The sequence below is a fragment of the Tauraco erythrolophus genome, chromosome 2 (assembly GCF_009769465.1).
Source record: "Tauraco erythrolophus isolate bTauEry1 chromosome 2, bTauEry1.pri, whole genome shotgun sequence".
Lineage (NCBI taxonomy): Eukaryota > Metazoa > Chordata > Aves > Musophagiformes > Musophagidae > Tauraco > Tauraco erythrolophus.
In genome coordinates this window covers 95,791,637-95,807,153 of record NC_141466.1, presented here as the reverse complement: position 1 = coordinate 95,807,153, position 15,517 = coordinate 95,791,637, and the positions used below count along the sequence as shown (strand labels likewise).

The following is a 15,517-nucleotide window of genomic DNA, read 5'->3' as shown; positions in this document are numbered from 1 at the left end:
AACTGAGGAAACCAAAGGTCTGAGAAATCAATCCTGATACATACAGAAGTTTTGCTGTGATTTTGCTTAGAAGGAGAAGCAGGATGAAGGAAGGGCAGGCCTGGGTAATGGGGAAGGAAATAACAGGAAAGATAGAAGGAATATTCCTAGCTTATTATCCACCTGGGCAGGGTCATTTGCCAGAATTTTGTACATCCCTCAGCAGAGTCATGAGGAAACAGCGGTGACTGAAGCCAGGGGTGCTGGTTGCAGAGCAGGAGAACCCTGTCCATAGAGAAGAGCCAGTACTCATTTGTTATCAGTGGCCGTGTCTCCTGAACGCTGTCACTGAGAAGAACAACAGATTTCAGTGAAACCAGCTTGTGAGTAGATAATCTCAAAAGGTGTGCGTCACCCTCCTGGGACAGACAAGTGTAAAGTGACTCCAAAAATAAAAAATTTGTGTGAAGCTACTTTTGAGCCTGACCAGCTGAAAGAAACAGCCAAGTAGCAAATAATGAAGAAGACCCTGCACTTCTTAAAGGCCAAGTGCAGGGTCCTGCACATGGGTCAGGGCAATCCCAAGCACAAGTACAGACTGGGCGAAGAATGGATTGAGAGCAGCCCTGAGGAAAAGGACTTGGGAGTGCTGGTGTGTGAGAAGCTCAACACGAGCCGGCAATGTGTGCCTGCAGCTCAAAGTCAACTGTATCCTGGGCTGCATCCAAAGCAGCGTGGGCAGCAGGTCAAGGAAGGACATTCTGTCCCTCTCCTCTGCTGTCGTGAGACCCCACCTGGAATACTGCATTCAGCTCTGGAGTCCTCAACACAAGAAGGACATGGACAGGTTGGAGCAAGTCCAGAGGAGGGCCACAAAAACGATCTGAGGGCTGTAGCACCTCTGCTATGAAGACGGACTGAGAGAGTTGGAGCTGTTCAGTCTGGAGAAGAGAAGGCTCCGGGGAGATCTTATAGCAGTCTTCCAGTACCTGAAGGGGGCCTACAGGAAAGGTGGAGAGGGACTTTTTACAAGGGCATGTAGTGATAAGACAAGGGGCAATGGCTTTAAACTGAAAGAGGATAGATTTTGATTAGATCTAAGGAAGACATTTTTTACATTGAGGGTGGTGAGGCAGTGGAACAAGTTGCCCAGAAAAGTTGTGACTGCCCCATGGACACGAGCAAAGGAATGTGCCTGTCCCACATATCACAGGTCTGCGTCTGCAGCCAGTTCATCGCCAGGGATTACCGTCAATTACTGCAGCGCAGGCTCCTCTAACTTCTCTGACTGTTTAAGCTCAAAAAAGACAGGTAGATGCTATTTGGTAACTTCAGGGAAAGCGTGGTTTTTGTCAGCAGGAGCAATGCTGAAGTTTTTCTAGATTCACTCATCTCAAGAACTACTTCAACTCAGATGACCGCAGGTGCTCTAGTGTGTCCAAATCCCGATGGGTGAAAGCTGTCTATTGCTTCTTCGAGCAGTCTCATCCTGGCTCACATCCTTTTAAAATTTTTTGTGGTAAGAAAGTCCCTGTTTTTTCCTTCTTAAGGAAGAACAGCACTAGATAAGTACCAAGGGTTTAGGGTAGCTGGCTGCAAATATGCAGAATATACAGCTTTCTGAGTGACTGCTAAATCTGGGCAAAAGCTCTATTTCTTGCATATAGTCCTAGACACATAACAAAGAAAGCTCTCAATGAAATGTGTATCTGAAAGGGAAATTATTATTTTTATGTGTTCTTATGAGTAGCCAGGGTTTTGTGGTTTTTTTTGTTACTTGATGATGCCCATAAAAATCAAGGGTTGATTTTTAAAGTACTCCAAGACTGATCTTTAAAAAAAAAAAAAAAAAAAAAAAGACACCAGCACAACAACTCTTCAGCATAATTATATTGAAAAGTATTTCAGGCTAAGTAAGTATAGGATTTCAAGAGTTAATGTGCATTGTTAAGAGCTTGGAAGAGTTGAGACCTTCTGAAGAATGTACAACAAGAAGATTTACAGGCAACCAGTGTGTCGAGGTAGGTGTTTTCCCAGCACACCCTTTTGCTAACCTGATCCTTTTGCTAACCTGAGAGGAAGTTCGTCAACTGCCCGGCCAAACCCGCAGAACTGATCACTGTTGTTTGCAGAGCAGCGTGTGCACGCTTGGTAGGATCAAGGAAAAACAGCTCTCCTTTCCAAGAAAGCAAGGAGTTTTTCAGGAATTTCCCTTTGATCGTTAGAAAAATTGGCTGCTTGGAAAGCAACACATCCCAGATGCCAAAACCTGGGCTGAAAAAAAGATCAGGACTCATTGGGAATATAGCAAGTATGTGTTTGTGGGTTTTTCCCTTCTTGTTCTGTGATGGAGAAAACAGAATCATTCATGAAGGAAAATTTGTGCTTTGTAATCACCTTTGGGGAGACCTTAAGGTGCCTTAAACAATTAAGTGAGATCAAACTCTGACTTTGATTTAAATAAGACTCAGCACTGTGTTCCCCTGCTTCTCTGGCAAAGGTTTGGCTAGCCTGAGGATTAGCCAGCACGTCCTTTGGTTGAGATGTTAGAGCTCTTCCCGTTTCAGCCCAGCCATGAAGACAGGTCTGTCACCACACCCCATCCATGCCCTGTATGTGGTGTCACATAATTAGTGTATTGCTGTGACTGGCATGTTTACAGACAACATATTTGCTTTGCTGTTCTGCACAGGCAAATGTTGCCCCCCACCCCATCTCCTCTCTAAAGGTGGGCACTGGAATTTGACAAGGGCAAAGGGAGTCGAGGGAGCACAAAAACCATCAGATCAGATAAAAAAGAAATGGCTGTGACATCGATACAGCCAAAAGGATATGAGAAAGACAAACACAGATGGAAACCAGAGGGAAGAGAAGGAGACTGAAACAAGAAGGAGAGGTATAAAAGTGAGGGAACAGAGTAAATCTGAGGAGGAGGAGCATATCCATTTTAAATATGCTGCGACTAGGTCAGCTACAAATTGTCATTTTGATGGGGAGATTGCTAGGTAAGCTCACTTGACCCATATTATCCAGAAAGTCCTACATCCTTTAACCTCAACATCAAGGACCACTTTGCTCTCTCTGGTTGCAGTAGTCCTCCCATGCTTCCCAGCCCTCAGGGCCCCAGGGCCACCCTCAGGTGCTGCAGCCTCTCACTCCCAAGGGGGTTTGGCTGCCTGTGCTCGAGGTCAGCTCCATCGTAGCGCAGCTCTGTCACCCTGGCCCAGGTTTGGGCGCAACAGTGAGCAAGGGCTGTGTGTGAGAAAGGGCTGCGAGAAGCATCGGTGGGGGACCTCCACCCAAGCTGCTCGGGGACAGCACTTATGTGCATAGCCTTGCCTTTGCACCTTGCATCTGTGCCTAGTCTTGCACCTTGTGATCTTGATCCTGACCTTGCCTTGCTGGTCTGGTGTCCTGCCTCAGTTGGTCAGACCTGCCTCATTGTTGAGGACTTGCCTGGCAGCCTGAGCTATTGGCTAGCCCCGGGTACCACCACTGGATGCACTCTGCTCTTCTCACTGGGGCTCTGTGCTTCTACAGCCCTTGTCAGTGAGAGGCAGCGCTGCCTGCCTTGCTGCTGCCCCGGCTCCCATCCCTCACCCTGCTCTGGCTGCTCCTGGGGAAAAAGCCATCTCTAAGAAATTTTGCTGTCCTGTCAAGGGAGAGTTAGTGTTTCTATGTGCACTGAGTGCTCTGGAGCCCGGAGAGGTTGTTGGTGGCCTTGCAGAGAGCCTGCTGAAACCACTGCTTGCTGGTGAAGGATGGTGAATTGCAGAGCCAGGGAGGAAAGAAAGTATAGGTGATGTTTCTACCTTCAGTATAAAGGCAACCTCTACCCTCGCAATCAGCCTGGAGGCTCCTGAGAACACCAGAACAGAAGACTTAGCTAGATTGCAGACCTGATAGGCTGCACAGAGCTGGTTTTGTGTTTCTTGTTTTGACTAACAAATCAGGAAAACTGCAAACCCTGCGGTAAGTGTTGGTTCCCACGGCCTGAAACAACAGCTCGCCAGTGATGGAGCTGTCCTTTGCCTTTCGCACTCAGGAAGCTGCTAGTTGGCATTCAGTGCATGAGGCTTGCCTGGTGCTCCTCCAGGACACAGGGAAACAATCTGCAGAACTGCTTGAGGGCTAATTTGGGGTTGCTAAAACTATGAAAGAGAGCGGAAAATCTGCTGCTAGCAATCTAGCTCACCCAGGTGGGCTGAAGAGCTGGCAGCTCTCCGGAAGGCAACGACAGACTCTTGGCGCTGAATACCTGTGTGATCCAACAAAGAGGAGAGAGGTTAGATGCCAACGTGCCAACAGGCAAAGAGAGAGAAGCACGATCACATGGGATGAGGTGGCCCCAAACTATCTTTCTGCACGTTTTCAAACCGAATGGAAAAGCAAAGTGGAAACCATGGATTTTTTTTAAAAAAAAGGAATTTAAAGCTGAAAGAGGTTGGCAGAAGCAGAAGAAAAGAGTTTAAGTGTCAGCAGGTGCCACAGAGTGTAGCTATACACCTGTGCACTGGAACAGCTAGCAGTGCGCCCTGAGATGCTGATCATGCTCAGGGCCTGGAAGGTGAAAGCATGCATCTCCTCTCAGGGTCAGGCCTTCATCTCCCAAACTTGCACAGACACAAGTTCTCCTCTTGTTTTGGAACAGCAAATGTTATAAAAGACCTTTATAAATGGTTTTAGAATACTATTTTGAGAACAATTCTAATTTTAATTATTCCTTCCCTCCCATCCCCTAAAAGTTACACTACTGTCACACAATAACCAGAGTGATACTTGCTCTCACTGCATCCTGCTATGAAAGTGGGTAGGAGTGAAAAACAGCATGTTACTGTGAGACTCAGGAGATGTGAGTGGTGGAACTAGCTATGGGTGGGAATTAGAGAAGGGATTGTAGTGCCTTTACCTGTACTGGGTCGTAAAATATTCCTATTACTTGCAGAGGTGGAAGCGCCCCTGAATGCTTTGAAAATATTCTGTTGGTTAGTACATGGAACTTAAACACAAGTTATCCTAGTATTTTAGAAATACAAATTACTAATTATTATTAATTTAAGACATACCTGTATTCTGTCCTCTTCCTTGTGCAGCCTGAACCTGTCCTAAGCAGACATCAAAATGGAAAAGTGTGATTTATACCATGTTTGGTTCAGGACTACTGCTACCTGGATTTTTCACTGTCATTTTATAGCTGAATTAATGGTTCATCTAGAGAGAGTTTTCATTAATATACTTTCTCAGATGTTAACTCTATATGTTTTAAGAAGGGATTGCCTTGCTCCGTCTGTCATGTAGATCAGCCCAGTTAGCGTTCCCTTCAGTTATGAATATTACTTGTGCAAGTCTCTGGTCTGCATCTAAAATGATTGTAGTTACTGCTGTGATTTTCTCTCCCTTGTAATTTTCCTTCTCTTGCTCACACTGTTATCTATGTTTATTTCTATTTTAGTACCATCCAATTGTGCTGGTTGTGTGAGGAAGCTTAAAACAAACCACAACAATCCCTGAGACCAGATACTACCCTTTCTGCAGAAAGTGAGTGGATACAAACAAGCAGGCAGACTGTAAATAATGAGACAATGACAAAAATAATGTGGGAGAATTCATGTGTCTGAAATGTCTTTACCACCGTCTACACAAAAGGCTTTTTTTTAAGGTGATTGGGTTATTAAACTCCCATTGTTCAAAAATACTAAAGGCTCAAAGCATTTGCAGATGAAAACCATGTCTTTAATCATTGCTCTCATTTCATTAATTATTTTTAAGAAGCTTGTTAACAAACTTATCCTTTAACAAGCTCTTATTCATTAGTTTTCCCAGAAAGATTAATTCTAAAGCCTGCTGAAATCAGTGGGAATGTTCTAGCTGACTCCTGTGAACACTGGACAGGAGCCCGTGAGATATTTTTATCAATAAGATATCGTAAATGAGACCATTTTGAACGGTCGTCTCAGAAAACAGGAATTGTTGCTCCTTGGGAACTTGATATTGCAAAATGAGGTGACAGCAAATAGCTTGTGTTTGACCCAAACTTGAACCTTTGCAGGCCACTGGAAGCCCTTTGATGGGGTTTCTAGGAGCTGTCCTGAGAGACCTTGTAAACTCCGGACACCAAAGTGATCCTGTTTAAGGAAATAACAGGCTCATCTGCCAAAATAGGCAAGGCTTTTAAACTCTGTAAGCTTGTAGCTCTGGCTCCAAATGGACCACGGCTAGCCCAGGCTGTGTTTCTGGACTGTGGAGGGAAAAGTCTATCTGTGCGGCGGTGTTGGATGGGGTTGCGCAGGGCATGCTTTCCACAAGCTAGATTGATACGTGCTGAAGAGCTGGAAGGAAACTAACTCTGAGCCTGAGAGCTTGCCTTGTTTTGGGTTTGCCACAACCAAGTCCAAACGTGTATGTAAGACTCTTTACAAGGCCAGTAGAAACAGAGTGCAAGAGGGTGACAGAGAGATTAGCTCAGTATTAGAAGTATTTTATACCATTTTAAAAATTAATTAACCCTACTTTCCACACCCATGTTAGGAACATGGATTTCTCTCTATACTCCTTTTGATTGTACTGGGCCTTGGGGCTCTTCCCTCTTGCTGTAGCTCTCGAAGCATGCTACCACCATCCCTGCAGTACGCTGGTTTCTGCTATGCTTTTGCTGGCTGGGGCAAACATGGTGGTGGTAAAGGAGGAAAGGTTGGAATTGCACTTCCATGGTCTGCAAGGCTTACTCTTCCTTCAAATCTGAGATGCCAATAAGCCTGCAGCATGTGAACATATGTTCATTAATGTCGAGCTCTGTGCAATCTGGTATTAGGAAAAAATTTTTTACCATGAGAGTTGTAGAACACTGGAACAGGTTGCCCAGAGAGGTGGTGGATGCTCCATCCCTGGAGACGTTCAAGGCCCGGTTGGATGAGGCCCTGAGCAACCTGATCTAGTTGGAGATATCCCTGTTCCTTGCAGGGGGGTTGGACTAGATGACCTTTGAAGGTCCCTTCCAGCCCTAACGATTCTATGATTCTATGATTCTATGACTAGGAGAAGTCCGTAACAAACTGGGGATGGGCAGTCACCCGGTGAATCCCAAGTCAGATGGGTCAGAAATGAAATCAGTGAAGTAGAAAAACCTTCGTTGGGAGCAAGTCCTGTAGTGAGCATGGAGGCAGTAAAGGATGGGGACAGCAGAGAGAGAAGCAATCTGGAGTGGACCTTGCAAACGATGGGAATTGATTTGAGAAGGTAAGCAGCTACTCCGTGCACAAAACATGCCTGGTCTTCTGCAACTTGTTCAGCACTGCTGATGAGCTAAGTAGTCAGGGTTAACTTGGGGAGAAAGGCAGCATCCAAAAATAAATGCCAGCTGTTCTCCCTAGTGCCCTTACTCAGGACTTCCTGAAGGTATGAGCCCTGGTAGTCTGGTGCTGCTGGAGAAGAGCTTTCAATGCTTTCTGTAGCACTTACACTATTGTTGTCTCCTCAGTCTTTTTTTTTTGTTTTTTTTTCCTTTTTGCTATGACAGTAAGTCACAGCTGTGGACGAAAGAAGTGTAGTGTACAGCGGTCAGCAGCGCCCACCTTAGAGTCTCTGTAAGAAAAGTGACGCAACCATTGAACTGAGCTGGGCATAGAGTGCAGGGCAGCACCTTGCCTGAGCATGCCCAGGCATTCGCTGCCTGATGCTTGGTTGCCAGCACACTGCTTCAGTGTGGCACCAAGGATCGTGATATGGCTTGCGATTGCAGCACTCACAGAAGCACTGGTTTTATTCCCAACTCTCATCTAGGGTCCAAGCAGCTGTGCAAGAAAGGATTGCTTGAAGAGCTGAGATGGGGGAGGGCAAGTGAGTTCATGGCCCTTGGGAATGTGCTTGGTAAACTTCTGTTGGAAAGAGGCAGAAGCCATCGTTGTACCAGAGTGTGGCTGAACTTAAAGTTGTGCCCAGAGCAGGAGAGAGTTTGCATCCACTTTCAAAGCCCGCTGCCATTGCTGCTTCCCCCTCAGGATCGTTCTTTCCTGCATGCTGCACTACTGAAGTGCTGCACTTTCTGGTAAGACAGATAGGAATAAGCTGCCAAATGTCATGCTAGTCACACCAGTGGTTTTTCATTTAACAGTTTTCCCACATAAAATATTTAAAGCAGGGGTCCCGTGATGGAGCAGAGTCTCAGATGTTTTTCCTGTTTCTGTAACTTTGACAACCAGAAGATAAAGGAGAAAGAACAGCAAGAACTAGGATGGAGGAGTCTTGCTCCTGCTGTAATGCTCTAATCTGCAAGTCCTGCTTTTGTTTTGCCCCTGTGAACTTTTTCCAGTAGCAGTGTCTGGAAACGGAAACTCCAGAGCTAACAGCAGCCACAGATGTGCTCGTTCTGACTGTGCTCTATTTCAAGGCTATTTATTTTTGAGGCATCTTTTGCAGGCAAACTACTAATGCCCTATGAAAGGTAGATCTGTGAGTCTCTCTGAGCCAAGATGGACAGGAGAACATTTGATTCTGTCCGGTCAAGCCAAACTCTGGTTAAGGCCAATGGCATCATCAAAAACTCTGACCTGAATAATCAGAGTGAGTCCTAAAGGCTCCTCAGACAAACTGATAAACTGTGTTTGGTTGGGGGGTTTGTGTGTGTTTTTTGTTTGTTTGCTTGTTTTTGTGGGGTTTTTAGCCAGTATTTCTCTTTTAGAATCAAGAAGAGATCAGGAGAATTCAGGAAGCCAGATACTGAATACAGACATTCTGGACCTGGTCCTAGAAATGAAGGCTATGAAATCAGAAGTAGGTCTCCACCTCTCCTCCAGCTCACAATAACCTATCCCTAAGTCTGATCACTTTAATTTTTTAGGAGTTAATTTATGTTTAGAACTTCAGTAAAGAAAATTGTGAAGAAACATGGAGCAATTGCAACGAAGTGACTACTGAAAGACTTCAAAAAGTGAGTGCTTTTTTTTTATTATTTTTTTTAACTAAAGGTTTGGTCTTATTAAAGACAAATACAACCTTCCCACTGATTTCAGTGTTTCCAGGACTTTACCTTCAACATGCATTTCTCACTGACTGAGGAACCTCAAACAGTGTTTCCTAATTGCTAGTAAAGACAATAATGGCCTTTACTGTGCTCATACTGTGGGAATGGGAAATAGAAAACAGAACAACAAGCAGGACCAGGTTTACAGGCACATTAGGTACTGAATGATGCAGATTCCCACTGAATTTAAACCCCTTTGAATTGTGTTGGCACTTCTGTAAATTCTCCCATACACAGGACCTGCACATTTCACAAGGTAAGATTAACCTCTCCAGCTCCTGCCCTTATTCTGGGCTCGCAGCTGAATTTGAGTTCGTGATGCTTTCCCGCAAGACCTGGATTACTCAGAAGTCACCTGCCCTGCCATGTGCTTGGCTCTGAATTACTCGGTAGCAGGGACGGCCACAGTTAAGTATGTGAGAGCAAAGCTGAGCTCAAGGCACTCAGAAATAACGACAGAGCATAAAATCTAATAATGGTCCAGCTTCCTCTTCACTCAAAAGCAATCATATTCCCATGCTCAGAAACTTACAAACAGTTGAAAATATTCTCCTTTACTTGACTGCACAGCAGAGCAATTACACATCATATGGGAAAACACCTCTAAACAATTGCATTGCAAGCTGTGGGCTGGAATGGGAGCTGGCTTCTGGATCGGGATGCAGAGCTCTGAGCTGTCAATAACAGGAATGTTATGCCAGGAATAACATCATATTTATGCCAGGCTCAGAAACACAGCCTGAGGTTTTCGAAAGAGCATTAGTTTAATGGAAGTCGTCATTTCAGAGCTCTCAGCCCTAAGTTTAGATGGCTGTGCAACCCTCTGCATCACATATTTTACGACTAATCAAGTCTCCCTCTGAGAGAGTAAGACAGAACGAAGCACTAGGAAAACACAATTCAAACAGCACAAGCTTTGTCTCAAGTGTTGCAAAACTCAGCGTTTGTCAAGGCTGAAATGAGGCAGATATTCACTAAAAAGGCTTCCCCAGAGCTGTGGGTGATCAGCGTCTCTGACATTCATGCCAAGTGTCTGTTTTTCAGTTTAAATCCAGACTTGGATTCAGCCATTGAGTTTGCTGAGGCTTGAAAGGTTATTGAATCATTGCTGCCTTAAAATACACTGTACTGCATGCCTTGTGGCACATACTTCTTCACCATACTTACTTGATGCTGCAGCTACCACAGATAAGTATGCTGGGTGGACATTGCTAGAACCTAAAAATAAGGGATTTTAGTTTTCAGTTATTGAACCAAAAATCTCTTTGTTAATGAGTAAGAATAAACAGAGAAGGAAAGATGAAAGAAAACCATGTGTGCAAAAATCATATGAAAATTCCTTCACAGTGTTTTAATATTTAAAATCCCAAAGCTTACAAAAAAAACATATTGCAACTTTCATCTCTTGAAATTTATCACAGAATTAGTTCTAAAATGAGACTTGACCTATTTATTGAACTCTCAGTCCAGACACATGAATCAAAGAATTGTTGACTCCTATACCTGAAAATCATGACAACACTTGCGAATGAAGAGCTTACTCCCACATGAATCAGTCACGAATCAGTTTATATGCCAGTATATTATATGTAAAGATAAAGACTAGCCATAAATTTACTGCAGATGAACTCTCATCTCAGAGAATCTACATGGGTTTGTGTTTGTGTGAGACACATACAAAATTTGTGTATCTCGAAGGCACAACTCTAACTCCAGCCCATCTGTTGGAATTAATTTTTTTTTTATCTACTCCTAATATTTCTACATTGAATTACTGAATTCATGATCCACTAAATCATCGTATATTCAGCTGCATGCCTTGTTCCCTAAATTTTAGCAAAGCTGTAGATCAGGAGGAAAGCAATTCAAACATCCATGCTACTGACCTATGTCTCTGACCCTATGCAGTCCGGGTCGAGTCTTGGCTGCAGCTGCAACTGCTGTGGTTCTGGTTGTTGCAGGTGTTGTGATTGGCTTTGGTGTTGTGGTGGAAGGATCCATTGTTGTGGTCGTTGGTGTTGGGCTTGTGGTGGCCATTTGTGTAGCTGGTGTCGGCACTGGGGATGTCTGATACTCTTTGCGGACTGCTTCCCCTGTGGGAAGATTGACACAATCAATGCAGATGGATGTGACATGTGGAAGCATCGCTAACAGCGCTCGCTGTTTAAGGTGACCCAGACACTGGTGTTCTCCTCAGGATGTCTATAATCATTGTCCTCTGTGGAGTCATTAGTACCTTCATTGCTGTGTGGATGTGTAGCACGCGTGCCTGTGTGACGCAGTATCACACAGCTCTCCAGGGGGTGCTGACAGCACCTTGTTGCAGCCTCGATGTTTCCCCTACGCTTTCTCTGCTTTGACCAGGAACACCTATCAGCCTGACAGGTGTCTCAGACCTGTGAAACGGTTCAAGCAGCGAGTGGCGGTTCCTAGTTTTCCATCAACTTTTCTCAGTGTAATTAAGCGGTTAGAAAGCCTATAAATGGAAATCAACTGACATCTGGCAATAAAAGATGGCCGTTATGAGTCACAGGCCAGAATAAAATATGTGTTGCTCACCACAGCACTGAAATGCTTTTGGCAGAAAGACAACTTTCAGGTAACAGTGTTTCAGGAAGAGGGTCAGAGGCAGAGCAGAGAGTGTTAGGGCTTCGACTGCGGGGAGCCAGGGAGAGTACCGCCTGGGAGGTGATTTTATCTGACTTGACTCATCTCACGGTTGCTACTACTTTTAAAATGTATCATCTGTTGTGAGAACAGTGACAACTCTAGTTGCAGAATTTGCATCCTAAACGTCCTTATACAAAATTGCTAACATGCTTACAGTTCTTTCAAGTCATTGTCTTGAAAAAGAGCCTTCACTGTTAGCTTCTCCATCTATCTACAAAAACTGTCCTAAAATATATTCCACGTTTACCTCAGTCTTGTTCCTTTCCTCCCTGCCCATAACCCTGGGGATGGCCTGACAGACTGTGTATGCTGAAAGGGAATGGTGTGCAGTCTATTCATTGCTGCACAGCATAAGCTTGTATTTTACTGCTGGATGTTCTCTTTTTGGAAAGCATCGTCATGAAACTGTCTGGTGGATTAATTGCTGCCTAATGCTAGCCAGTGAAAAACTCAGATCTCAGACAGTTTTAATGGGATAATGCTGAAAGAGAGCTCAGAAGAAAAACAAAACAACTCAGCTGAAAAAATCAGTATGAATGGCTCTCTTTGGGCTGAATGGTGTCCCACTCCACGCTGCTGCGCTAAAAGAAAGAAGACAGAGGGCACAGTGATCCTTCCCCTGCAACGTGGTGCTGCAGGAGCGGGGAGCAGGCACATGGGCTGGCTTTATACCCCAGGCTACAAGGAGCAAGGGAGCGTAGAGCAGAAAACCCAAGGAAGCAGCATAGTAAGAGCAGAGAAAAGATGTTGCCTTGGTGCATAATGGCTGGGTTGCTGGTGGACCCTTTAACACAAGAGGAGGGCTCTCAAGGGCTAGCTGCTCCCAGTGCTCCTGCGGGCAGGGTGCCCATCTCCCTCACAGCATCTTCAAAGGGTTTGCAGGGCTGGTGCCCTGCACAGGAAACTGCCAAGAGCCATAATGCGGGCTTTGGAAGTTCATGACGCCTGAACTCATCCAAAGCGCAGGCAGAAAAGAAACTGAGAGCATGCCCTCTCTTCTCTGAATTGGTATATGCCCTTCAAGCACCTTCACAGGCACTCATTTAGTGGAGTCGGTTCAGTGGGAAAGAGGCAGTAGAGGGGGGTCTGAATGGGTGGTAAAGCTGTATGTGTTACCAGTGTCAAACTGCTTCATATAAGCATCTGCAGGCAGTTTAGACTGGAAGGCATAACGTAATTGACACTTTTTAGAAAAGAACACCCTTACCTTGTTCTGATGGTTTTTCTGGTGTGTTAACGGTATCTGCACTCTTCGTAGATTTTAGGTCTTGCTCTGGCTTTTTAGGCTCTGAAGCAAAATTAAGCACATTAGGAAATGCAGCTCTGGAAGAAAGGAATTTTAAGTCTCCTATTTAGAGATTAAAAGCCCCCAAAGGAAGGCATCCCATCACCTGGTATTAGGTAGGTCAGTCAGTCTAATCAGAGCTTTCTCACCAGGCAAGAAAAAGTGATGGCTGGGTGCCTTTAGACAGTAGTAACCCCATAATTTTGGTGCCAAATTTAGGCATTTTTACTGCCCAAAACCTCCTGCCAACGTCAATAGAATTTCTGAAGCCAGCAATAAATATTAGATTTTGCCACTAAGAAAGCAATACTCATAAGATTAATGATTCATGTTGATTCTTCCTCTGAGTAGCAACATGTCCTGAGAATCAGGGTCACAGTGTGTGTAGGGTGTTTAGAGAATACCAGCATGCAATACATGCAATATTTCAGTCGCTAATTCACATTCAGATGTAATTCTTTCTTGCCTGACATTGTCAGATCATCATGGGGCCAAATCCTGAATGCTACACTTCAGCTTAGAAGGAAAAAGGAGATTTCGGGGTCTTTTTTTTTCACCTAAGACCTGAAGACATCAAAGTAATTGAAATGTTTATTACAGTTAATTTACTGCTACCCTGCAAAAGAATCTGCCTCTCCTCTTATGTCTGACTGAGTACCAGAGGATTTTGGTCTTCCATATTTTCTCTTCTTTAGCTATTTTGGCAGCATTGACCTATTTGAGAAATTACTCCAGAGTTAATGGTTTCATTAAAATGCATATTATTTTTTAAAACAACAGCTTTTAATTATTTTTACCAGCTGTGAATAGTTACAATTTTGGGAAGATTTTTCTTGCTGTGCCCAGCATTTGGGAAGCACTGTAACCACCAGCAGCATTTAAAGAAATGTCAGGCACTATGAATCCTCAGTGTCTCTGGGATAAGGACCAAAACTGCATCTCTGGCAACTGTTCAGGTGTGAAGCAGGATTTTTCACTAATCTGGCAGCAAACGAGTGTAATCCTCAAAGTACTATCTGTACCTCCTGCAGATAATGGTTTTAAGTATCCAAGAGCGCAATGTGGTCTCTATAACTTAAAAGGTAGCTTTTTTAAAATTAAGAAAGAAGTAGGAAGTTCTCCATCACAAGATGGCCCCAGCACCATATTACAGAGACTTTTATCCTAAGAACAAGCTGTTTCTAGCAGAGTACAGCTGAGATGCCTGGGCTGAGGTGGCAGGGCTAAGGGGGGTTAACAGGGCCAAGTGAGGCTCAGGGAAGATGGATTGTGACCATTAGATCTCTCTGCTATCTTTTGGACAGGGCTGGGCAAAACAAGGCAGTCGCGTCCTCAAGTTCTGGGTTAGGTGTAACAGTTATTATTTGCCCCTTTGATCATCCTGGACTTTGCATGAATACACAGTCTTTGTTGCTAGGATCCTAGCATTTCCATTTACACTGTTCGATTCAAGAAAAAAGTGAAGGAAACTGCTTTCATCTTTGGTTTGCTGCAGGAACAGGCTCCCGGTATTTTGTTTGCCTGACTGAGATGTGACCCTGGCTGAGATTGTCCCTGGTCTGATGTGAGATGTTTGAGCTGACAGTTCAAGCGTGGGGGATGATGAGATGTGATTTTAGTAAATGTTTCTTAGCAAAAGCCAAGATTTCTAAAGTATTGCCTCCATTCTGACAGTGCATAATATTTGGGTCAGTAATTTCTTTGTACCTGGTACAAGATATATACAAAGCTGTACCTATTTGATTGTAAATGCAAAGGCTTAGCAAATTAAAGGCATGGCTTTGAGTGATGCATATTTAGTCTGAACAACTAGAGTTCAGATTTAAATTTGCCTTTGTGTAAGTAAAGCCTATAGACGAGGAAAGAGCTCTGTACTTTGCTTCCATGGACCAAACAATGAAGTACAGGAGAAGAGCAGGGCTCCAAGCAACCTATGGATGCACCCACTGAGAGGTATTTGAGTTCATGAAGAAGATACAGCACATTTTGTTATCCCACAGCTTGCAGTGGAGAAGCTCAGGAAGGCTCAGGTTCAGCAAACAGCAAAAGAGCCATGTTAGGGAAACGTGTAGTAGCATGAGATATTAATTTTGTTTTCATTCACACCCCCAAGGAAGAGCCTGAACAGTTGTTACAGGGAGCATAAACAAGTGTCATTTCAGTGATGGAGGCACTTCACATGCTCTTGAATATCAAATACCACCCAGTGTGAGATTTGATGAAAGACCTCTGAAAACAACTGAATTATTTAAACTGAGTTGAGTCTTACAGAGTAGGATGCCGACTAAAATGGTTATACAGAGTCGTCCCTTATATCATACTCAGCTAAAGCTGCAGTACATTGCCATCTTTGTCATTAGTATTATGTTATTATTTATTATTATACTCTCGACACTGAATATCCCAAAAGATAACATGAATAGCGCTAGGAGAAATCCAACATGTAAAACGTCAAATGCTTTCTTATAATCAGTACAGCATCATACTCACTAACAAATTCAAAGCAAGAGGGAAACTACTTGGGAACTGCTGCCTCCCTGGGGCCCAGGTCAGGGATGTCACTA

At 44.1% G+C, this 15,517-nt stretch overlaps 1 protein-coding gene across 3 annotated transcripts in view; it reads right to left on the bottom strand.

Annotated features, from left to right (window-relative positions):
• Positions 1-15,517, bottom strand: part of VIT (vitrin) — a 42,311-nt gene that overhangs the window by 13,935 nt on the left and 12,859 nt on the right. For 2 of the 3 annotated variants that reach the window (XM_086628089.1, XM_009978003.2), the window contains exons 6-11: positions 12,876-12,956; positions 10,885-11,091; positions 10,166-10,216; positions 5,046-5,084; positions 4,889-4,945; positions 4,175-4,237 (exon numbers count right to left, since the gene is read on the bottom strand). In XM_086628089.1, coding sequence (XP_086484215.1) covers positions 4,175-4,237; positions 4,889-4,945; positions 5,046-5,084; positions 10,166-10,216; positions 10,885-11,091; positions 12,876-12,956 — 498 coding nt within the window. Of the gene's footprint in view, positions 1-4,174; positions 4,249-4,888; positions 4,946-5,045; positions 5,085-10,165; positions 10,217-10,884; positions 11,092-12,875; positions 12,957-15,517 lie in introns of all 3 variants that reach the window. The other variant, XM_086628096.1, reaches the window with a different exon arrangement.